The sequence below is a fragment of the Myotis myotis genome, unplaced genomic scaffold (genome assembly GCF_014108235.1).
Source record: "Myotis myotis isolate mMyoMyo1 unplaced genomic scaffold, mMyoMyo1.p scaffold_m19_p_11, whole genome shotgun sequence".
NCBI classification, from domain to species: domain Eukaryota; kingdom Metazoa; phylum Chordata; class Mammalia; order Chiroptera; family Vespertilionidae; genus Myotis; species Myotis myotis.
The window spans coordinates 56,244,001-56,268,886 of NW_023416315.1; the positions used below are offsets into that span (position 1 = coordinate 56,244,001).

Consider the following 24,886-nt stretch of genomic DNA (forward strand, 5'->3'; position numbering starts at 1 on the left):
TCAGGTCCAAATCAATATTTCAGGGACACTGCATCTCATTTTTCAAAATAATGTTTGTATTTTATTGTGGAGCCACATTCAATAAATCTGCAATCGAAAGTTAATCATAAATGCTACCAAATGTTTTTTTCCTTAACACTCGAGTAACAAAATTTCACAGTAGCTACAATACATAACTGTTGAAGATCAACTTATTGCCATGTTCATTACACCAATATTCCACAAGAAGTGGGATTCAAAAAAAAGGGGGGGGGGAGTGAACTCATAGAGGCAACATTTTAAAACTACCTTGGGCACAGAGAGAAAGTTGATGAATCCTAGTGGGAAGCAGGTATGAGAACAAAGTTACCCAGGATTGCTGACATTTGTGAATAGAAGCAATACACTCATTAACAAAGAAGCCTGCGGGACATGAGGATGGCGACAACTTAGTTATAAAACTTTATAAAGGGAGCCAGGCTCTCAGAATCTGCCCGTAAAACCTCATTAATTTCAACCCTGTTAATTTTGCTCTCCATGTTAATGCGGAGGAGCTCCGGCGATTTTTCTCTTTGCGGTCTGTGAAAACCCGTGTTTGCCGAGCAACTTATCAGTATAAACACAATTACCAGGACAGTTTGTATTTGGTCAAAGATAAATAAATTCTTTCTGAGTGCTTCAAGGGGGACTTTTAGAAGCTTTCTTCGCAAGCCAAAAGATCAGGTGCAAATTAAACATGACCCCGCGTATTAGAACAAAGTTGCTGTCTTTTCCTTTTGGTCTTCTTGTTCCTTGGAACTGTAATTTATCAGTCACCTGTAAACACTGTTTAAAAGTTTCTATAGCCGAATGGCCTTTCTTCTCTCAGCCCAGCTCGGCGTGCTTTTATTATTTTTGGCATTGTCTTCTTTGTTTAACCTTGAGGAGTTTGGGTGGGTTAGAGACTTTCCAGATGACTTTAATAATATTAAATTGGGAGTTCAGGGGGTAGAGTTGTAGCAGCAGCTTATTCAAACTATATTTTTTCCATTTTCTCACTAGGACCTGCAATCAGTTTCTTCTGGCTCCCACAGAGTTCATTACCAGGTAACACATACTTGACTCTCCCTGCTTCTTGCCTTTTGGCCCAAAGAAGTTGAATGTCTCATTTGGATTAGAGTCCACATCTTCCCTAGAGAGAGGGTTTACGCTGAGAACCTAGTGAAGTTGGCATTGTGATTCCTTTGCCTTTTTTTGGTTTTGGACATTCTTAGTCTAGCTCAAATTGGGGCTGTGGTTTTTCTCCCAGGTCATTTAGAAAAGACTATATAATGAAGGGGTTTCTCAGTGCCAAATGCTAGAAAACTCAACTCTAACTTGACAGGGCAGGAGTCTATTGATTCACATCAGCGAAGAGTTCAGATCAAGGGTGGATTTCACGTGCCATTTGGCCATGTTTCATGTGTCCTTTTTCTGCTGGTCGTTTGGCTCTGTTCTTCTTTTCTGTGGACCTCACCTCTAGACTAGATGCTTCCCTGGTTCAAGATGACAGATGTTAGCAACCAGGGCTGTACGATTCTCCTTTACTCCCAGGCAAGTGAATTCTCTGCCTCCCTCAACCATCAGGCAAACATTCTAAAAAGCAATCTGATCAGCCCATTCTGGCCTTTTGGACAGGATCCAGTGAACCCGGCCTCTCCCTAATGACCTGCGTCCAGTCCAAGCAGAACACTCAGATGTTCTTCGCCTAAACAGTCTCTGTGTGCTCAGTTTCCTCCAGCCCCTTCCCACCTCTACTGTGCTGCACAGGCCTGTCCAGCCATCCTCTTCCCATTAGATTTCTCAGGCAGGACTCAGATCCCATTGCACAGTGTCACCCTGAACTGAGAGGGCCCATGAACTTGCCGCTGGGAGGCGGGTGTGGGAGTCAGAGCATGCCAGTGACTCCCTCCAAATAACTCCTCTCCTAGGCCCTTCTACATCCACGTGGAGGAGGGGTTTAAATATGTCTAAACTTGTAAATCCGGATTAGCACCTCCCTGGAGGTTTTGGTGTCTATTTGCTATACCTAAAACTTTCAGTTTAGCATCCTTTTGCATAAACAACAAAACAACATTTTCTACAATCTTATACCTGTAGCCTCTAGGAAGCTTCCTTCCCTTGCAAATGGACACCCTGTACCCTCAGCAAGGCAGCCGAATTTACCCTGAGACTGGCTGACACAGGCAGTAGTGTGGTGAAGGCCTGGGGGGTGGGGTATGGTCACGAAGGGGTCAATAGGGAAAAAGGGAGACATGTAATACTTTCAATGATAAAGATAAATAAATACAAAAGATATTTTTTTTTAAAAAAAGAAGAGTCATGGAAACTGATGAGCAGCAGGAAAGCTGGAATTAAGGAAAAGGTGGTGTTATGATAGGAAAAGAGTGAAACGTATTTCAAAGAAGAAGGAAGTAATGAAATGTGTCAAATGCTTTTGAGAGGCTGAGATGATGCAGATTGATTTGTCTGTTTTTCTGAGGATGCATATACAATACATGGAATAGAGGTGCTATTAGTTTTATGTAGAAAGTGACAAAACCCACCGGCAGGCAATATAATACTAAATCTTTCGTTTCCTAATGCAGAAGCCCATCATATCAGAATCTCTGTCTCAGTGGGAGTTAGAGGGTGATGTAGGAGAAACCAGTAAGAAATGTGGACCACAAAAAGCCTTACATGCTTTTAAACAAACTTTCTTGTATGAGGTGGCACTAAATATGTGTGGAGAACTAACTGTGATAGAACAAATAAATGCCAGCAGGTCTAAAAACTTGAGAAATTCCTCTCAGCTCACTAATTTGCAGGTGGGATTTTAGCTGGCTATTTTCTAAGGCTAGAGAGAACTCAAGAAAAAACCAGCATTCAGAAAGGAGTCTAAGAGCCCACGGCACCTTGTCAGTGGCGGTTTCTAGTCATTTGAGCATCGTGGTTTCTTCCTTTCCCAAATTCATAGTGAATTACCAACAAAGCACTACGGCTCAGAAGTGACACCTTGTATTAACCTAACAAGGCATAATGGGTTGTGCAAGAGTGTGTTGGATATTTATAGCCTGCTCAAAATTCCAGCTGACGCCGTCTCTAAGGTCAAAACACAAAGGCCCCTCCATCTGAGTGGCATCTCATGTAACCTGTAACCGATAACTTAGGCAAGCACAGTGCATTGTGTTCACAGGTGCTCCTGAGGTTGGCAGATAATCTAGAATTCATAGAGAAATTGGACTCTGCCTCCCTGTTTGATATAGATGCTTTTTGAGCTATTTTTTTCTCTGCTCCCTCTTGGTCTTTGTTATATCCCTTGTTAACCCTAAGTCCTAAAGTTGGTAAGAAGTGAAGCTAATTCAACCGTTCCAGTGATTCTCAGCTAGGGGAGATTTTTCCCCTCATGCAGGCAGTTTGGCAATTTGGACATTTTGTGTGTCACTATTAGGGGAGGAGGTGCTACTGAATTCTGTTGAGTAGAAGCCAAAGATGCTGCTAAACATCTTACAATGCATGGGGCAGTCCCCTACAAAAGGAGTATCCAGCCTTAAATGTCAATAGTGAGGAACGTAAAAAATCTGGAGTCATTCTGATGAGCCTGAGGACATGACTAGATCCCACAGGCAGATGTAAGTCCTAGTTGAGGAAAGGCAGGTAAAGAGAAAGAGGAACAGGAAGAGAAAATAGTGAAGGAAATAGAGCAGTTATGGTGAACCTTTTGAGCTCGGCGTGTCAGCATTTTGAAAAACCCTAACTTAACTCTGGTGCCATGTCACATATAGAAATTTTTTGATATTTGCAACCATAGTAAAACAAAGACTTATACTTTTGATATTTATTTTATATATTTAAATGCCATTTAACAAAGAAAAATCAACCAAAAAAATGAGTTCACATGTCACTTCTGACATGCGTGTCATAGGTTCGCCATCACTGAAATAGAGGCATCTGGATATGGGAAGGCAGAATAAGCAGAGAACCAGGAGCAATGGAGCCAGCCACAATTTGGTTTTGTTTTTGTTTTTTGTAGACACTCAGTTTCTCCATTTTCCCAGCATAAGACTCATGAAATACTAATGTGGTTGGCACACAAAAGTGTGCTTTCCAGAATGTTATGAGCTAATAATTTGATGTTTTAATGAATATCATAGGATTTTGTAGTAGGTTCAAAAAGGGATCTGTCTAGTGTTTATTTTTTTCTTTAAGAATGAATTTACTTAAAACTAACACTAGAATGGTTGGAATATGTAAAAGTAGATATAATATTTTTGAAAAGAATTTGTATCCTTTGGAGATGTCTCTTATTTCCATAAGGAAAAAATCTTGGTCAGTTGGTCAGATCTGAGTCCACACCCAGTTGCTCGCCCTCTGACCTCCTTTTTATGTTTTCCTGCACACCTACCGGAGCTTCCTCTGTGGCATAGGTTTGTGTTGTATTTCAGCAGAACTCTGTCTAGTCCTAGGCAAACAGTATTGGCCCACAAATATTTCATTTATCTATCTTGTCCTTATTCATCTCTTTCTGTTCTTTGAAATCCCTTGCTCCTTAATTTGTATTCTGGATTTTAGAAGAGTCTTTCAGTGGATGGGTTGAAATAAGTTTAAGGGAGTCATTTTGGGAATTAGTTAATCTTGAAGGATAGGAGTAAAGGGTTTTGTAGAATGTTCCTTTGGGCTAGATCAAAGCTGTCAGAAATGGATTGTAGAAGGAATTAAAATAAGACTTGCCTGAGGCCAGGTCTGTTTGCTTTTGCTGGTACAATGAAGGCTATACTGCTGCTAATACACACACACGCACATATACACGCACACGCACACACACACACGCACACATACACACACACACATACACACACGGACACATACACACACACACACGCACGCACACATACACACACGCACACATACACACGCGCGCACACATACACACGCACACACACATACACACGCACGCACATGCACACACACACACGAGTTGTTAATGGAGGACTTTCTCACACACAAAAAGGGCTCTTGAAAATATTAGAATCACTCTCATTCCCATCTCCTACTACACCATAACTATTTATTCATCTTTCAACACTGGTTTTGGAAATGGGCATCCCATTTCTGTATTCTGCTGCAAGAGTTGTGGGTGATAAAGAGTTTTGAAAGACCATAATAATTGTAAGTATATTAATGAGTATTTCAGTACATAAACACGTATTTCTAACAATCCCTGATGGATCCATTCACCAAGGATAAAGAGACATTGCTATATAACTTGGTGATGAAACTAGAGGGGACAATGACTAAATAGATGGGTTGAGCACAGAAGATGTCAAGGCAGGCAGAAGGAAAGTTTGGATAGGCAAACAGGAGAGAAATTTGAAAGTAAAGTAATTATTAACTGGACATTATTAAACAAAAGCAGGGATTTCCAATGCAAAGGGACTGCTGATTTGCTTCTGCTTATTTCTTTCCTACATTTTATGAAAGAAAATGAATTTCATTCACAGTGAAGGTATAGTTAAATGCTGGGTGAATATTGCTTAATTGGATAATCTACTAGAGTGTGTAGAGGGACTGCTGTGCCTTCATTCAATTATGCGTGTATCCGCTATGAGTAATTGAATCTAAATTAAGGGCAAGTTTGGCATATGCATGCCAAATAGTGGTTTAGATAATTTCCTTACCAATTACATATAATTCATGCCAGTTGACTTAAATATATATGTAAAAGAAATAGGTTTGCTTTGTGCATATGACTCTATTTTTAACATGAGAAAGTATTTTCTGTTAGCATTTTCAAAAGAGAAAATTCACATATCAAGATTTTTGAAATGGGCAGTACTTCTTAATATTATTTGTTTATAGAGCATGAAGTTTTGGAGGATTAATACATTTAAAGTAGAAAGGAGCATGGTATGTCCAAGGTCACCTCATTCTGCCTACATTATAAGGCAATGACAGTTACATTCATCTAAATCGCACCATTTATGTGAAGAAAAATAACAAACCAAAAAATGAGCAAGTCAACTACCTTATCTCTCTGATGAATCATTGATTTGATTATGCAATGTGAGAGGACTGAAGAAACTGGAAGCCCTAAATTAGCCCCCAAATCTATTGATGTGATAGGGGCACAGCTCAGGTAATGATGTGAATACCTCCTGAAATGTAGCTACGTTCACACAATCACACTTCTTAAGTGTCTGCAGGCAGGTGCATATTTTTAAGCTTGTTTATTTTTTTATGGTTCTATCAGAAATTATGTCTGTACATTCACAAAGCAAACATCCTTCCAACCATTCTTGTTTAGTGACATAGACTTTGCCATATTCACTCAAGCTGGTCCATGAAATCAAGGTCTGCCCTGGGACCAAAGTTTGACCTCTTGTAAGGGGCTGTTTTGTTTCTTCTCGCGCCCCCTTTCCTATTCAAGGCTGATTCATACTACACTGCTCGCTACTCTTCTGTTGCCCCTGAATTGTAGAGTGTGTGGCCCGCTGTGAAGCCACAATGATGGGAGGTGTATCATCCACAATGTGTTAGCAATTAGAGTTATTTAAAACAAAGTTACAGCAAATTCAGGATTACCTCTTTACTACCATCACTCTCACTCACCTGTATTCTAATTCTACTTCTTGAGTAGGAAAGGAAGGCATGTAGATAGACAAGATGTAGGAATCATGTGAATCCTGAGTATATAAGAACCTAGTCACCTATGTGGCCATCATTAGTGAAGAATGTTAGAAAGAAGTTCATGGACCGCCTTTATGTTACTGTGATTCCTTTTTTAAACAAGTATGTTTTTATTGATTTCAGAGAGGAAGGGAAAGGAAGAGAGAGAAACATTAATGATGAGAGAGAATCATTGATCGGCTGCCTCCTGCATGCCCCCAACTGGGGATCAAGCCCGCAACCCGGGCATGTGCCCTTTCCTGGAATCGAACCTGGGACCCTTCAGTCCGCAGTCTGACGCTCTATCCACTGAGCCAAACCAGCTAGGGCATGTGATTCCTTTTTGACAATCAGCTTCTCTTAATTACTGCTCCATTTTAATCCATCCAAATATGCAGTTGTCTTTAAAATGAAGATCCTTAAGGCATTTTTCTTGACTTTCATTAACTATTTATGTCATGAAATCTGCCAGGTTTTATAATCCTGGATTATCTTTGTTTTCTGATTGTATACAATTCTAGATTTCTGCTTGGTTTTCAACTCCCCACCTAAAGTAGACATTAGTATAGCACCTTTCTGCTATGCATCCTTTTGTACCTTTTTCCAAATCTATACAAAGCTACACACATAGACATATGTGATGTTTTGTTTGTTTTTTAAAAATGAAAATGTACTTATATTCTTTGTACACTAGCTGTACACATTATACCACTATTTATTTTTAACAATAATATACCATGGACATTATATCTTGCTAATAAATAATACTCTAACCCAATTTTTAAAAACTCTGTTCTAGTCTATGGTATATATTTAACCCTATCTCTCTGGATAGAAATTTAGGTTATATAAAGTTTTGGTTGCTATACATTGATTTTGTAAACAGTATTGCAACAAGCATCACTGTACAGATTTGAAAATAAAATTATAGCATAAATTATAACCATATCACATGCTAAACAGCCTACTAATATTGGCCCATATTGGTATGAAACTTAGAATTGCAGTCACATAACATGTACAGCAAAGTTATCTAAATTCTGATTACAGAATTTAGATAACTTTGCTGTACATGTTATGTGACTGCAAAGTTATCTAAATTCTGTAATCAGAATTTCCTTTACATGAATGTTATCTCAGTTCCTGGTGTCTGGATTGTGGTTCTCTGTTCTCATTGATTATCACATTTCTATGGGATTCTTAAGCAGACTGGTTCATAGGAGTGGAAAGTGCACAGGCAGCAGTGACTGAAACTTTGAGGAAGGAAAACTTCTGAGTTACCAGGCAGTGAACTGTGATAAGAAATATGGAAGATTAGTTTGACAGTTAACGAAAGCTGAAACTATGAAAAAATCCTTGAATATCGGAATCGAAGGAAGGTCTTCATAGCCATTAAGACCTTCCTAGCTTTTGCTTTCTTCATGTTTTTGCTTGAGCTGAGTCAAAAAAACTTCACTTAAGCATATTCAGTCATCCTCCCCCACCAATTCCTCTAGAAGCCATAAAACCTGGATTCTAAGATCACAGGCTCTGTAGTGAAAAGAGACCTGCATTTGATTTGCAACTCCACCACCTAAAAAATGGATACTGTTGAGAGTTTACTTAAAATCTCAAAGCTCCGGTTTTTCATTTGGGTATTGCTTTTAGGTGCTATAAATGAGGTTCAGGGAGAATAGTAGAGTAGATGGTAGGATGGTTGTACAGGGGCTAGATTATGCACCTTCTAATGACACAATGAATATGGATTTAGAATAAGCATAAGAATAAGGATTAAAATCAACTCACTAAATTAGACTGTAGCCTAATATTTCTAAATGAACTCTAGCAGTGGCCAACTAACTCTACAACCAAGTGAGATGATTTTGTGAATTCTAATAATTTTTCTTATACATATTCTGCTGGGGGACATTCCCCAAATATGGGAGTATTCAGTAGATCAAATAACAGAAAAGGACTGATAAGTCTAAATTTTATTTAATATAGAACCATCAAGGAATACAGAGGAATAATATTTATGGAAAAATTCTCTGAATAACAAAAGGGAGTATACTGTCAGTATACTGCAGATTTGAAAAAAGGAAAGAATGAGTACCAGTCCCTAAAATGTTATTCACTGGTAATTGACAGCTTGTTGAAATTACCTTTTAATGCCAGACAATGAGAATGAGCCAGGGCAGAAGCTGTAGGTGGAGGTCTTAAAGTAGAAGGAGCGATAAAGGAAAAGCAAGAATCAGCAGCCTCTGCTCTACTTGACATCATGACAGCTGGCCTCTGTATCAGTGGAGTGTATGATTTAAGATTGGACCGCTTGGCACATCTTAGCTAACATCAGTGTCAGGGCTATTTGAAAACTTCTGCCCCCACCATAGGTTGTGAGCCCCAGACTTCAGACTTGAAAGGAAAGGACTTCCTTAAATGTAAGTTGAGCCTTCCATAAGCTTCCCAATGAAGTCTTCTGTATTTTCATTACCAGACTCCAATTCTTTGGGCAGCTGACTCAAAAACCCTTTCCTCAAAATCGGTGACTTTTGACAATAGTTAAGAAATAAATTAAAATCACAATGGCCATCCCTTTGGAAACGAAGTTGCAATCTGATAAATTAGACATACAGCAACTCCAAAAGTTGGAGCAAGAAAGGAACTCGGAGGATGCAGATGGCCCACAGTGCATTAGACACCCTCTGAAGAGTTGACCAATGCTTTGTTCTTATTCATGACCTTATGAATCACATGCCTTGCACTATATTAGCTTTAATAACCACACATTGAAGAGATTGGTCATAATTATGTCATAGGAATAAAATAATGGATAGTTGTGTGACAACTGACAACCCAAATCAGCAAATGAAAAATGGGGAATACAATTGAATGGGGCAAGGTCAGTAAAATAAACTGTTCTTAAAATTATTGCTGTTGGTGATGCAAGATATTCAACCTTGAAGACAATACCCTGTATTTAAGACAATTGTGTAGTTGTTAATTCTGTGAAAAGAGGCATTGAATTTCTGATTAAGACAAGTCCTACAAACACCAAATCAATAATGGCATGATTTCAGCCTTTGTTTGATGTCACTCTTTTCTGTGTCCACTTGCATGAATCTGTCCTGTTTCTTTTCTTTGAAATCCAAAAACTGATAACAAATGCATTTATAGATAAAGCAGTGTAGTGTTGATATAGCACCATCTGAAAGATATGGTCTGAAATGTGGCTGATGAGCTCCTCTTGTGTTTAAAGGTCAAAATTGCTTTAGGTAAAATAACTAAATTACCAGTTGCCCCAGTATCTGCATGTTGACATATATTAGCCAATAGGTTAAGAATTTATTTTTTTAAAATTGAATTTATTGGGGTGATATCTATCTATACAAACAGGGAATATGCTAATTAGCTGAGCGAGCGTCATGACCGCTGAGGAGGAGGTGTGCGCAGATGGGCGGGAGGGGACTGCGTGCCACCCCACCCCAGCAGCCACAGGGAGGCTGGGGCTGGGGGCGGGCCGGAGTGGAGACAGAACACACAGGAGCGCCTGCCCCCACCCCAGCCGACACAACTCGGTGGCCCGTGCTTCGCGGGTCAGGAGTGGGTCCTGGCCCCCCTCGGGGTGTCTCCTCGCGCAATTTCAATCGTGCGCTGGGCCTCTCGTTGGTTAATAAAATTATATAGGTTTCAGGTGTATAATTCTACAATACATCATCTGTATATGGTATTGTGTGTTACCACCCCAGGTCAAGTCTCCTTCCATCACCATTTATCCCCCCTTCTACGCTCCTCTACCTCCCCCCACTCCCTTTCTCTCTGGTGGTCACCATACTGTTGTCTGTGTCTATGATTTTTTTCTTCTTTGCTTAATCGCTTCACTTATTTCACACAACCTCCCTCCCCTCTGACAACTGTGAGCCTGTTCTTTGTATCTATGAGTCTGTTTCTATTTTGTTTGTTATTTTGTTCATTAGATTCCACATATAAGTGAAATTATATGGTATTTGTCCTTCTTTGTCTGGCTTATTCACTTAGCACAATACTCTCTAGGTAATGAGTTAAGCATTTCACATGCCATTTCATTTACTCCTCAAAAGAACTCTTTTCAGTAGATACTATGGTAGCCATTTCACAAATGAAGCATCCAAGGCACAGAATGGGTAAGAAACTTGCCTAAAATCTTAGTTAGTAGGTGATGGAGCCAGGGACGTCATGTGCTCACAGTTAGTGCTCTTGGCCATCAGAGTTCCATGCCTCTGGGCTTGCTGCTTAGCTGAGGCTAGATCATCTACAGTCTATGACACTGTTTTTTCTTCCCATTTATCCCTCTGTCTTTCCTATGATACGTAAATACTACTTCAAGGACAAGAACATTTTTGTCATCTCAATTCTTAGTCTTCTGATTTCATCCTACAAAATTTTAAGTTTTCCAAAGTAGAACTTTCTTACTAAAAGTAACTTTTTACTCAGTTTTTCAACTCAGATGAAATACAACAATGTCAGCACCCACCAGATTTCCCTTCTCTTCTCCCTCAGCTCTCTTAGATGAAGTCCCAGCGTCTGGGTGTGCTTAGTGGCCAGACTTTTTTGTGTCTTAGAGTGTGTTGGTATACTGTGTGAGTATGTTTTCTATTTTGTCAGTCTGCTACATCAAAGCATCATTGTAACACTGATTTCAGGAAAATCTCCAACTTTAGGGTCCTAAGGCAGGTGAGATCCTTCCATCTGCATATATGTGTGTGGCTACACTAGTTCTAATGGAAGTTTTTGTTGAGAAAAAAAAAATCTTGTTGAAGTTTCACTGTCTTTCTGTATCTTTTTATAACACTTAAAATTTTAAAATCACTAATTTAATTGCATTGCATTATGAATATTCCCTATTTTGGGTGGATAGTACATTTTTCCTTTGGAATTCAAGTGACTTTCAACATAGGACCTCATTATGTTAGTAATTATCTCGTTAAGAGTTTTTTGTTTGTTTTTAAGAAGGTTGAAAAAAGGCAGGAGAGGATGTAAACCTAGTTCAGGGAAGCCATTTCAGAGAAGCTAGGGCTGTACTTGAGCTTCTATAGCCATTTTCTAAGATTGCAATTTAATCTTCAGGTGATGCGGAAAGTGTCCAAATATTTTTCAATAATTTTTTTCCATAAAAATCCTGTGCCTTAAATTAATGAAGTATTGTTTAACTTCAATTATTAAGGTAATCCAACTCTCCATATAAATAGGCTTTCCTCTTGTCTGTTTTTGTTTTTTTTAAATAAACATCAGAAGAACTTACAGTGCCTTACTTGAAGAGCTGAAACACATTTGGGAATGTGTTTCCCAAATCCTTCTATTTAGGAATTAGCCTGAATCTAACACACTACCAAGAGAATAGCTACAAAGCTCAGAGGGCCTCCATTATTTGATGCTTTAATCACCAGTAATTTTGTAATAATTCCTATTCTTGTGTGTCTGAATATTATTAAGGCTTTTTACTGATTAAAATCTTATTTTATTGAATTGTCTCTGACCTAAATGTTTGATTATTTAAATTAATAACTTTTTAACCTTTGGAGGGCTTAATAATCTATTAGAAAATAGTGGTTCCTCTATCCAGTAAAATGCACATACACATAGACACCCCGAATTTAGCATAAAGTCATGAGGGAGTTCAAGGATTGTTGGACCTATTTAAGGGTCTATTGGAACCTATTTGAAGTGATTTGAAGAGCTCTGTGGCAACCAGTGTGTTTTCACAGAGCAAGCTTATGAAATTCTCTTTAAACCAAATTCCTTTAAAGAACTGCAGCGGGAAGGCCGGGGAAAGTTGGGGGGCAGGAGGGAGGGGTATAAGAGATCAACCGAAGGACTTGTATGCATGCATATATGCATAACCAATGGACATGGGACGCTGGGGGGTGGGGGAGGCCAGGGGATAGTCAAGGGCGGGGGAAAAAAAAGACACATATGTAATACCCTTTGTAATACTTTAAGCAATAAAAAAAAATTAAAAAAAAGAAATTGATTGATAAAGAATGCTTCATGGATTAAGGTGAGACTAAATAAATGACAAGAAAATAAGCAAAATAAACAAAGATAAGTCAGGCACTTGCATAAAATTCTCCAGACACAGATGCTCTCACATAAAGAGGTATATAATGATATCAGTATTACTTTATCAGCCTGTGGGTAAGCAAGTTATGTGGCTGAAACAATATATCAATCTGCATTTTATTACATTAGACTAAATAATATCCAACATTTTCTAATTTGAATATTCTAGCAGAATATTTCTAAGTTGAATATTCTTTAGAAATGATAAATCCAGTATTTCTGTATTCTTTCAGAGTGGATTTTATCCTAGGGAAATTAGGATATTTTTTCATGGTGGTCTTGGTAGCACATTCCACATCAAAATTCAGATACTATCCTTGGGGTTCAAGTTCTTTTATTCCTAGAGAAAACAGCCATACTTGTTTAAGATATTTATTCACTTTCATACTTGCCTCTAAATATTTCAAGTACCTTACACATTTCTTGGTTTATAATCATATTTCTCACCAAACCGAGACACGTTGGTAACATTAAGAACCTTAAGTTTCTGAAAAACAAGATAGCTCATATGTCAAAATATAATTTTCAAAATGTTGAACATATTCTCATATAAATAGTTATTGAGCACATGTCAAAATTTTATTTAGTTTGATCAACAGGGTGACAAAGCCAGTCCAAAAAAGAGGAATATGTATTTATCTCTGTATCCATAGCCATATCAATTCTACTCATATAAATATAAATTTTGGTACCAGTCCTCAGTGAGGCCAAATTTCTTCTGTCAATTATTCAATATGAATCCATTCATATTAAAAACTCCATATACCCCAGCTTTTTAACAATAAAATGTATCCTTTTTGTTCTGGTAACTTTAGGTCTATTGTTCTAAGCCTTTAGCATTCAGACTCACCTTGTAAAAAAGACTGATGGGTTCTACCTCCAGAGATTCTCTTCGTAGGGAAAATTTTATATCTATGTGGAGAACACAGATATAAATGACAGCCAGTTTCTCAGCATCACAGAAGGAAAGAAATTCCTTAAAGGAAGTAAATGTCCCACGTTCTATCATTTATGAATGCTGAATGGAATAATTGAAAACCTCTTAGAAATTTTATGTGGGAATTGTTTTAAAAAGTTCTATGTGAAATGATTTATTTCAAAGCAGAGACCTTGCTTCTAATATATACATATACTAGAAGCCTTCCTTCCCCCGGCTGCCAGCACCCGCTTCCCCTCTGGCACCCAGGACCAAGGTTTCCATTCAGCCACTAGCAGGCACCCAGGACCCAGGCTTCCCTCACAGCCCTGGCTTTGTCCGGAAGGTTGTCTGGAAGGTCATCCAGAAGGATGTCTGATCTAATTAGCATATTATGCTTTTAATATATACTAGTGGCCTGGTGCACGAAATTTGTGCGGGGGGGGGGGGTGTCCCTCAGCCTGGCCTGCACCCTTTCCAATCTGGGACCCCGCAGGGATAGGGCCTAAACTGGGAGTTGGACATCCCTCTCGCAATCCATGACCACTGGCTCCTAACCGCTCACCTGCCTGCCTGCCTGCTCGCCCCCAACTGCCCTCCCCCTGCCGGCCTGATCACCCCCCAACTGCTCTCCCCTCCTGGCCTGATTGCCCCTAACCTCCTCTGCCTCGGCACTGCCACCATGACTTTGTCCGGAAGGATGTCCGGAAAGTCTCCCAGTCTAATTAGCATATTACCCTTTATTAGTATAAATGATTTGGTCTTGCACTAGCATTTTGTTTAGGAAAGGTTGCTCGCTCTGCTCTTAGACATAGATGATGTGGCAGAATGTAGAGTGAGGGAAGCTCCTCAGGTCGTTCAAATGGAGCCATAGGATGTGTGTGTCTCTTTCCAGGACCAAGAAACCTCCTTCCCCAGGGCACTCTCAGCTCAGAGACTCTCCCCACGGTGGTGCTTTCTAGATGGTGAGTGTTCCTGTATTTCATTGAGGGGTGGGGGTTGGGGAAGTTGCAGGGCAAGGCATCCATTGATGGATTGGACTCCAGTTTTCCAAAAGGTTAGTCAGAAACCTTTCATGTGGTTCCTCAATGATGTGGACTTGCTGATGTTGTAACACCTCTCTGAAGTCATTTTCCTCAAAGCAAGCTGGTTAACTCTGGCTGAACTTCTCAGCATCAGATTGCTCAAGCTGGCATTTCCCTTCATCACTGTCACCCCCCGCTCTCACCCCCACTTCCTGAAAAGAGTTGAGTGCCTCTCTTACATTGAGGCCAGTAGATAGGTTCAGTAACCATGGGATAGGTACCAGCACGTATGTCTCTTGCATATTTTGGAGCTTTTATATCATTTTCACCAAATCATCACTTCAGTGTGATGCATAAGATTTTATCAAAGCATAGAAAATTTCAGTTGTGTTCATACCTGCCCTGCTGAGCATGACATTGAATGCATAATAGGTCAGTTATTTCTGATTGGTCAATGAGTCCATTTTCCATTGCAAGCATTTCTCAATCCCTCGATGCTTCTCAATTCTATTTTTCTATTCAGTTACCTATATTGAAGTCCATTCCTGCTTATATGCTTCCCAGTGTATCTACCACCCAGTGTCTCTCTAGTTTACGTGGTTTTCATCACAGGCCCCTCTTTGTTTATCTGTGAATGCATCCGAGAGGATATAACTGTGAATAGGAGTATGACAGGATGTGAGATGTCTGATCAGTATCACGAAGATGAGCACTTGTATCTATCTGAAATCTAAGCCATATAAATCATGACCTACTTTTCCATTGATGGCTTATCAACTGCCTCTGAAGGTAAATCACGCTGTTCTTCCTCCAGCTCTTCTATTCCCGATGATGAGAAACAATCATTTTTCCCCTGAATCTGCAGAGGAATGACTTATATTTAATAAAAGTATGGAAACGTATATGAATTGTTCTACAGATAGTCTGTTCTATATACAGTCTTTCCTAAAATTACAATCAATGTTTAAATAAACATTGTTTCTAATAAAACTATTTATAGAGTGAAACTAATATGGGGGTTAAGACCATTATCCACAATTGGTTAAACAGAACAGAGTAGAGAAAGTACTTCTCAGGCGGGGTCTCCTCTCCTATTACTTTTAGAGGGCAGGGGCGGTGACAGTTTTGTTTCTTAGTTCATTTGGAGGAAAGCTTCTTCTTAAGTATGGTTTTCAAATGATTGTTTGCATTTTGAGTTTTCCCTTCTAGTACTATGCAGAAAATCTGTTTATAATATTTGGACTCTGGTAGACAGATTTAAGGAAGGGGAAACATAATTCTTAAATGTTAAGAATAATCAGAATAATTTTTGAAAACCCAAGTTTGTAAGACTTTTTTCCTCAAGCCACAGCTGCAGCCCAGTCCCTTTTAAAAATGCTTAAATTATATGTATATAATTTAATTTATAAATGTAATAATTTATATATATGTATTAGTATTAGTATTATTGTTATTGCTGTTTTGATATTCTTCAGACATAGCTTAGGGACTCAGTTTTAAGGTGAAATGATACCTTTAATGCTGGATGTAGTTTTTGGCTCTGCTTCAAGATCTTTTTCAAAATAAGAACCACTTTCTTGGGAAGTCTGGCTACTGTGAGTTTTGTGGGGGTTTTTCTAGGCTTTATTTACTTAATAAACACATATGGAGTCCCAGCTCTGTTTAAGGGCCTAATATCTGGAGACATAAAGAATAAATGACAGACCTTTAAAGAGGCAGATACCTTAGTCTCATCATTATCTGTAAAGATAGTTCCTATAGAAGTGTAAACAAAATCTTAGTGTGCATAGAAATGGAAGCAATGAATTCTGTCCGTGGTTAGGGACGACGGGACTAAGGGAGGGCTCACAGAGGAGGTAACATCTCACTTGCTCCTTAAAAGGCAAGTAAGATTTTGACAGGCAGGTGTAATGGGGAAGGCAGGGCCTTCTAACAGCAGAGGCGAGGAAGTCCTGCGTTTTTCCTAATAGACTTAGGGACCGGTCACTAGTCCCTAAACTGGAATGGAAGGTTTCTGATTGATGTGGTAGAACAGAAGGTTAGAAATTTAGTGCCAGATCACAGGACACTCTGAATACCATATCCTTTTTTCTTTTTTTCTAGCAACTTCTGCTGATCGCTTTTATCGAATAGACAGATCTCAGGTATGTTTTCTTGAGCCTGCTTGTGAAAGTGAAAAATTCCCTAGTAAATATGCTTTATTGGTATCTAATCTGATAAATTTTTCTAACAAAAACGCGGAAACACACATTTTGGAATTATAATCTTCACCCTAAGCCCTGAGCTGTCTTGTGTTTTGTGATTGGTGGACTGGAGATGATATGGCTTGACCTTTTAAATGAATACAGAAAATAGCTAGACTTGTATCATCGCCAGCCTGCACTTCAGATCCTTACCTACATTGCTACTTATAAATACTGCTTCCTAGTCAAAACAGGTGCCTTTGAAAAGTTGACACCTCAAATTTAAGACCTCAGGTATACTGGTATATCTAGGCTACTTAGTTTCAACTCCTCACCTCTCAGAGTTCCGTAATAAGAAAATCAAATGTTTATGCCTAATGACCACATGTTCCCACTGTCCAAATTCTCCTGCAAAAAGAAAGGACAGTGTGGAATCCGGTCATAACACCTAGTTAACGATGCTATTTAGCCTTGACCAGATCCTGGGGGGAGGAAGTCCACTCATGCTGGACCAAGTTCATTGCGGATGTCACTTCTTTGGTAGTATTTGGGCATCTCTGGTTATACCTAACAAGATCCTGGTCAACTAGGAACCAAACCAAGGGGGATTCACCTCTCTCCCTCCCCAGCCTCTTGCTATGATGTTGCTTCAGGGAGGGATGTCCACTGGTCAGGCCTCTGAACATTGACTGTGGTCATTTGATTAGTCACAGAATTTCATTATTCCTCAAGTCCAAGAAGCTTTCTTCTGGTTACCCTTCAGATGATGGATTTGAGCATCCTGTCAGTCCTCTGACAGACTTCTTTTTCTTCCTTAGGAACATTTGCACTTTGTGATGGAGATTTCTCAAGATGAGGTTTTTATTCTGGACCCAGACATGGCCTTGTCACAGCAGGCAGGGACACCGCCAGGAATGCCTGACCTGGTGGTGGAGCAAGCCTCAGGGTGAGTAGGCGGCTCCGTTGACATTGTGATGGTGAGACTGGCCACAGGGTGCCAACAGTGTCTTGTTTGGCTTTAGCATTGACATTTCTAATGAGGGCAAACTATTTTAATATACAATAGTCCCCTTCTTATCCATGGGGGATATGATTCAAGAACCCTGCTCCCCCAGTGGGTGCCTGAAACTGTGTTTAGTATCAAACCCTATATACTAGTCTTTTTTCTATACATACATACCTATGATAAAGTTTGATTTATAAATTGGTCATAATAAGAGATTAGCAATAATACCTAGTAATAAAATAGAACAATTATAATGATATACTGTGATAAACGTTATGTGAATAGTCTCCTATCCTCCCGCCCCTCCACCAGTAACTGACATAGTGGGACGGCATGAGATTTCATCAGACTACTCAGAATGGCATGACATTTAAAACCTAAGAATTATTTATCTCTGGTAACTAAAATCACAGCAAGTGAGACCACAGATGACTTGGGGCTACTCTGCTGGTTTTCTGGTTGTGTTTCATCAGTGTTGTACAGGTGGACTCACTATACGTCTGACTTTTGAATGGTTGTGTGGAAGGACACTTTCCCACCCAGGTTTGCCTGAGCCTTCTTTACCCACCATGTCCACACCTCCTACCAAACTAGAAAGCACTAGCGCTTGCATTTGTGCATCTGTAGCTGTAAGGCCTGTGTTAGCCAAAAAACATTGACACAGGTGATTTGATAATTATTTTTCTCCTCTTCCACATCCTCCTTCTTCTTTGCTATATCCAGGCATCCTGAGGCATTGAGATTGTATAACAATAACTGTCACATGCCAAGCACTTATTATGAGCCACATACTGTGCTAAATGCCTTTCTTATATCCCTGCCACCACTTCATAGTGACTTAATCATCTTAAGTCATCTGTACTTGTTTCCTCATCTGTATCATGAAAATAATAACACCTACTTATAGAATTGTTCTAAGATTAAAGTAATTGATGCATGTGGAACATTTAGAATAGTTTCTGCACTTGATAGATACTCATTAAACATTATTTTATTCAAATCATTGTCATCATTTCACAATGACCCTGTAATTTGCTACTATTATGTCCTAAGTCCACAAATAAGAAAATTGATGACTAGAGGGTTCTGTAACTTTCCAAGTATTGCACAAAAAATAAATGGAAAAATTGAGATGTAGTCTCAGGTTTTCTGATGTCAGAACCCATGAATTTAACCATGACATTGAACCACCAAAATGATATTGATATTTCTAGGTTATTTCAACAATTTGAAAATATTTATTTAGAGGTTTTTTATGTGCCATATACTAGAGTAAGCACTTGGGAACAAGGATGCCAAAATTAAAATAGACATCCTTGCCCTTTGTGAAGTCTAGTGAACTTGAGTGGTTTACTGGTTAAAATAAGGATTTCCTTAGAAAGCGTGCGTGCACACACACACACACACGCGCGCGCACTCAAATAGCATATACAAAGTGTACACACATACCTATACAGTACAAGCAGTGATACTCATTTGAGTTACCCTTATGCCTGTTTACCCCTCTTCACTTGCTGCTATTTCTAAGTATCTCCAACTCTGCCAGGGCCAGCTCATGCCCGTGATGTGGACCGAGTGTGTAGGCATCAAGAGAAGACAGAAGTTGTAGGATGGAACAGATATATAGCTGTGCTTAGGAATCCAGAGTTAGTGATACCAAAGCTATCCCAGTGTGAAGGTAAAGCCAACAGGCACAAAGGGTGATAACCCTGGATGTTCCAGAAGGTGATGGAGAGGGCCCTCTTTGTGGTCCATGGACTATAAATCAAGCCTATTAGTTGTGGGGAAAACAAGTGAAGTGCTGAGTCCTACCCCAGGTGCAGTAGGTACTAGAGTCTAGCTGTCCTCCCACCTTACCTGAACTGGGCATACGGATGACTCACATCCCTTTGACCTAATCCATCCTTGATCTCATAAGAGTGAATCCATTCTGCCAGGCTCTCCTTAGTCTTGGACCTGTTGGTCATTCTCTCCATGTCAAATCATGGCCAAAAGAAATGGCTTGTCTTGGTTAGAATTCTATTATCTCTAGCTCGTAAATAACACAGCCTGAACATCCGCAAGTACTTGAATCAGTCCCTTTCTTTTTCTCATGAGGGGCCCCTTCAGGACATAAACCAGGAACAGTGGAGCAGGGGAAGAGGATGGGCTTTGTTATTTTCTTATCCGTACTTCAGTATCAGGCTTCTTTACTTCTTTTATGTTACATTTTAAATGATTTATCTTGAAATTCAGTTTTCTCACCTATAAGGAGGTCAGAATCATACAAATGGTTCATGACAGTTGAGAAAATTAAATGAAACAATAAACGTGAAGTACCTAGTAAATGCCCAATAGAGATGGATTTCCCTTTTCACATTTAGAGACAAGAATCACCTTGAGAAAGTGTAGGTAAGTCCTGTGGCTGACTTTGCTTACCTGTCTGGTGCCCTTCTCCCTCCCAGGATGTCAGACTGGTGGAATCCTTCACTACGGAGACGCATGCTGAGTGACAGCGGTCTGGGAATGATAACTCCGCGTTTCGAGGACTCCGATATGAAAGATCTCAGCCACTCCCATGCGCTACAGTAAGAGTTCTCTCTCTGTTCTTTACCTGTGTGCCACTGTGACTCCTGGGAGAGGATTGGGTGGGATCTTCACCAATGGGAAGTCTTCTCTTTTCAGGGTTGTTCATGCTGTCTCACGACTGTGTCACCCTGTGTTTTGACATTTTATTCACTTAAAAAAAAATAACATTGTGCTTAAAACATGGTAGATATGCAACAAACCTGGATGCCCTTTGCCTGGTATCTCACACTCAGTTTTGTATGTTGAGAGTTAGAAACATCGATCAGCTGCCTCCTGCACACCCCCTACTGGGGATGTGGCCGCAACCAAGGTACATGCCCTTGACCGGAATCGAACCTGGGACCCTTGAGTCCGCAGGCTGACGCTCTATCCACTGAGCCAAACTGGTTAGGGCTGTTTCAGGCTTCTTAGGATATATTCCTAGAAGTGAAATCACTGGGTCAAATGGCAGTTCCATGTTTAATTTTTTATCCCCAAACTCCCCATGCAGCTTCACTTTTCATTCCTCTTTCCCATGAGCCACACTGAGTATTTCATGTGGATCTATAAATACTTTCAACCCCAACAGTGTTTGACTAGACATTTCTGTGTTGGCCACATCATGAACGCATGCGTGAGAGTGATCATGAATAGTTTGGAAGGGACATATAGTTTTCCTTTGTATGAACATTTCGATGTACTGCCCCTCTGTTTCATTTGTGTTCAGTCCTGAGCCTGTGTGTGTGCTCTGAGTAATGCCACCAAGAGATTTTTGTTGTCCAAAGTGGAGTACTGCTCGTGTTGCAGCTTCAGCATTGGTTCATAGATCAAAGTGGTGGGTTGTGCTTTCTTCTGAAGTCTGATCACGGTCAGAAGTAGCATGAATGTTGGAGTTTGCAATGGTGTTGGTACATTTGTGTCCAGTGAATCCTCCCTTCAGTTATTCCTTCTTGCAAGAGCAGGTGCTAGGTACAGTCTGTGGTCATGACACACTCACTCACACCCAGTATTTGACTTCAGTTTTAGAGGTTATGCAAGTTTATTGCAATTAATCAAATGAGGCTGTTTTCTAGACTGACCCAAAGTCCTAATCCAATAGGGACAATGGCCCTGTAACCATGCAGTCTTACTATTTTCATGAAATAACAAGATTACTGAGATCCTTAGAAGCCTAGGGTTAAGTGAAGAGGCAATTCAGGCATTATTTCCATAGGAAGAGAGGAAGTGATTTCTGTATGACAAAGGGGAGGAAAATGAGAAATCTGAAGCTAATTATTTCAATGGTAAAGGCTATACTTAGACACTCTAAGGGCAAAAGGTGACTTCATTTTAATTGCTTTTCTATACTATTTCTTGTTTCTTGTTCTGTTGTGTGAAGAGTGGAAAGGAAAAAGTGAATTACTATGGATTTTCCTTTTTAATTAAAGCACATTGTTAGTTTCTGATAGCATATTGATTGCTTACAATTCAGGGTGCTTTTCCATTTATTTTTTTTATACAGAATTGAGGCTTGTGAACCTGGATGAGTCAGCCATTCATTGATGGTTTAAAATAGTGGCCATCTAGCTGTGAGCAGATTTGTTTGGAAATTAGAGTTTTAGTTAGCTGAATTAGAAATTAAGTCTAGACTCACCAGATGAGCATTTTAGTTGTTCTTATACACAGGCTATTTCAAAAAAGTTGAGTATGATCTCAATCCAGGTTCCTATACCCTATTTTTTTCTGTATATACTATATTAATGTATATATCATGCTACATGAAGTTATTGTTTCTAAGATAACAAATACTATTCCCATGAATCACAAATAAGTGTACCACTTTATATAACATCCAAGTTCTTAAAACTCTATGTCAAAATCAACTCATTTTTTAATTTGGGTTATATTATCTTTTCAGGGATTTCTCTTAACACGCAGCTGTCAGTTTTCCTGGCCATTTATACTACCTTAGCTCTTAAATACACGAGAGCAGCTAACTCTGTTTAAAAACATTTTCTGCCAAGTCATTTGGAAAACAAAGTAAGTTTTAAACCTTCACCCATAGCCTTTGAGCCTGTCCAGCTGAAACTCCAGACATTGTGGAACAGAGACAAGTAATCCCCACCAGTCTGTCTGATTCCCTGGCTCACAGAATATGTGAGCATGATAAAAATGGGGTTTTAAAATCACTTTTTACAAAAGTAAATACTATATATACCTTACCCTGATTTGTCTATTAATTCTTTTTTAAAAAGTTTATTGTGTTTAATAATTTCTTAGGAAGAACATCCCTTTATTCCATTAGAGATCATTTCTGAGATAAATAAGTATAACTGCAGTTACGGAATAATGCAATTACATATAAATATATAATAATATATAATGTCAATAATGAGTATTGATACTTGCTTTGTACATAGTTAAATATTCTTTGATTCTTTCAAAGGTTTTATATTTTGCTATTGCTTAGCAGCTGAATAAACTGAGACTCACAAGGATTAAAACATTGATCTTAGGTCACCCACAGTGAGAACTGTGGCTTAAATGAGGTCAGCGTGACTTCTAATTCCATGCTTTTCCCACTGCACTACACTGTCTTCCCAAAGGGCCAGTGCAAAGGCCCAGTGCCCAGAATCCCATGAACCAAGAAAGACCTACTTTGGTTTCTATTTTTCTTTTAGCATTTGCAAAGTGAAAAATTCTATAATATAGGGAAACTACGTAAGTGCAATATGTATATATGACTACAGATTAAACCAGAAGTAAATATGGTTGAGAATTAATTTTAAAATAAATATTTTTGCTTTAAAAAAAGAGATTGTAACAAAAAGAATGATACACTTTTATTTAAAGATTATTAAATATATATTAAATATCCTTCCATCTAAATAAGTACAAAAATTATATGCAAGGTCTTCATGTGCCAGCCATCCTGATTATTATGTTATTGTTTGATATTATTTACATTAGGTCTTCTTTTAATTCATAAACAATATAGGGTGGCATAAAAATGTATATTGTTTTATGTGTTTTTTTTTTTTTTGGTTTTGTGTTGTTTTATCTGTTTCCATCACCTGTATCATACAATGCGTACACTTTCGGAAATTGCCTTTTCATTTAACATCATACTTTAAAAAATGTATTCATATTGATATATAGATTTTAAATCCATTTATTTGGTATAGAATATTTTATTATAAATATGCCATAACTTATTTCTCCATTTTGATATTGATTTCTAATAACTTATTATTTAAGAAATGCAGTAAACATCCTGCTACGTGTATCCTTTTGTGTTGCAAAGGGTATATGAAATTTCAATTTTACTCAATCTTGTAAAATTTACCTTCCCATTAGGAATATTTAAGAATCAATATGTGAAAAGGGCCTGAAGAATCAGCACAAAATTCTAGGTACAGCAGGCATCTATAGCTTTCAGCCATAGAGTCCCAGATAATGTGGAAATAGGAAGAGTTGAATTTTAACATCCTACTCACAATGTTAAATAACGCCCTGTATAAACAAATCAGAAGGGAAATTTTTAATTCTTGGAACCAAAAATACTATTTATCAGAATTAGCAGGAAACCATTAAAGTGGAAGTCACAGAATGATTTGTGGCTCTAAATTAATTTATCAAGAGAAAAATGATTGCATACAAAGAAAGCATTCAACTAGTTTAACCAAGAAAAAGAATCCCAGAGTACAGAACAGAGAAACAAGAGAAAAATAATAAAAATAGACAGAAATCAATGACAAGGGCAATAAAACAAACAAAACAGGGATTAATCAAGAATAAAATTTAAAAATGATTCAGTTAAAAGATAAATAAGAGAGACATTATGAAAAACTCATTGAAAAAATAACTATGGGAAACAGAAAGCGTTGTAACTGCAGTGCTTTCCCTGGTCCATTCTTCTTCCATGGCAGCCAGTCTGCATCTGTGTGGGGAAAACCCTTTCCCCTCCAGACTCAAACCAACCCACCCCCCTTGCGGTTTTCTCATAGTTTTAAACTCTAGTTTTTTAGGTTCATCAACCTTCCTCCTGCTTCAGGGAGAGTAAAACAGAACAAACAAACTGAATGAATTAGATCTCGACTATTATTGGGACTAGTTGCATATGTATTATGATTTCATATAGAAACATCATAATGTTTTAGAAAAAAGCATCTATGTCTATATATAATAGAGACCACTTATATATAGATCCTCAAGGAGAGACTGCTATTCCAATGAAGAATATACAACACATATAGAGATATCCAAAACACCTAATAATACTTTAAACTGAAAACATCCTTTTAAGTGTAGTCTACAATTCTGAACCACCCTATCAAGAAGATAGTTCTGAAATTCACCACCCCCCTTCCAAACCCCAGAAGTTCTGCACTGAGCACAGGAACAATAGCTTCATTCCCCTCCTGTCTTCTGCTATTTCCTTTCCCCAGTTTCTTCCTGGGACAGTCGGTGGTGGCCTGACTGTGATACAAAAAGATAATTGCTCATATTGTCA

General features: G+C 38.7%; 1 protein-coding gene across 2 annotated transcripts in view; it reads left to right on the forward strand.

Moving 5' to 3' along the window:
- DGKI (diacylglycerol kinase iota) overlaps positions 1-24,886 on the forward strand; it is a 402,033-nt gene that overhangs the window by 323,174 nt on the left and 53,973 nt on the right. For both annotated transcript variants that reach the window (XM_036328568.1, XM_036328569.1), the window contains 5 exons: positions 1,021-1,065; positions 14,529-14,598; positions 16,762-16,802; positions 17,660-17,787; positions 20,292-20,414. In XM_036328568.1, the coding sequence (XP_036184461.1) occupies positions 1,021-1,065; positions 14,529-14,598; positions 16,762-16,802; positions 17,660-17,787; positions 20,292-20,414 (407 nt within the window). The remainder of the gene's footprint in view (positions 1-1,020; positions 1,066-14,528; positions 14,599-16,761; positions 16,803-17,659; positions 17,788-20,291; positions 20,415-24,886) is intronic.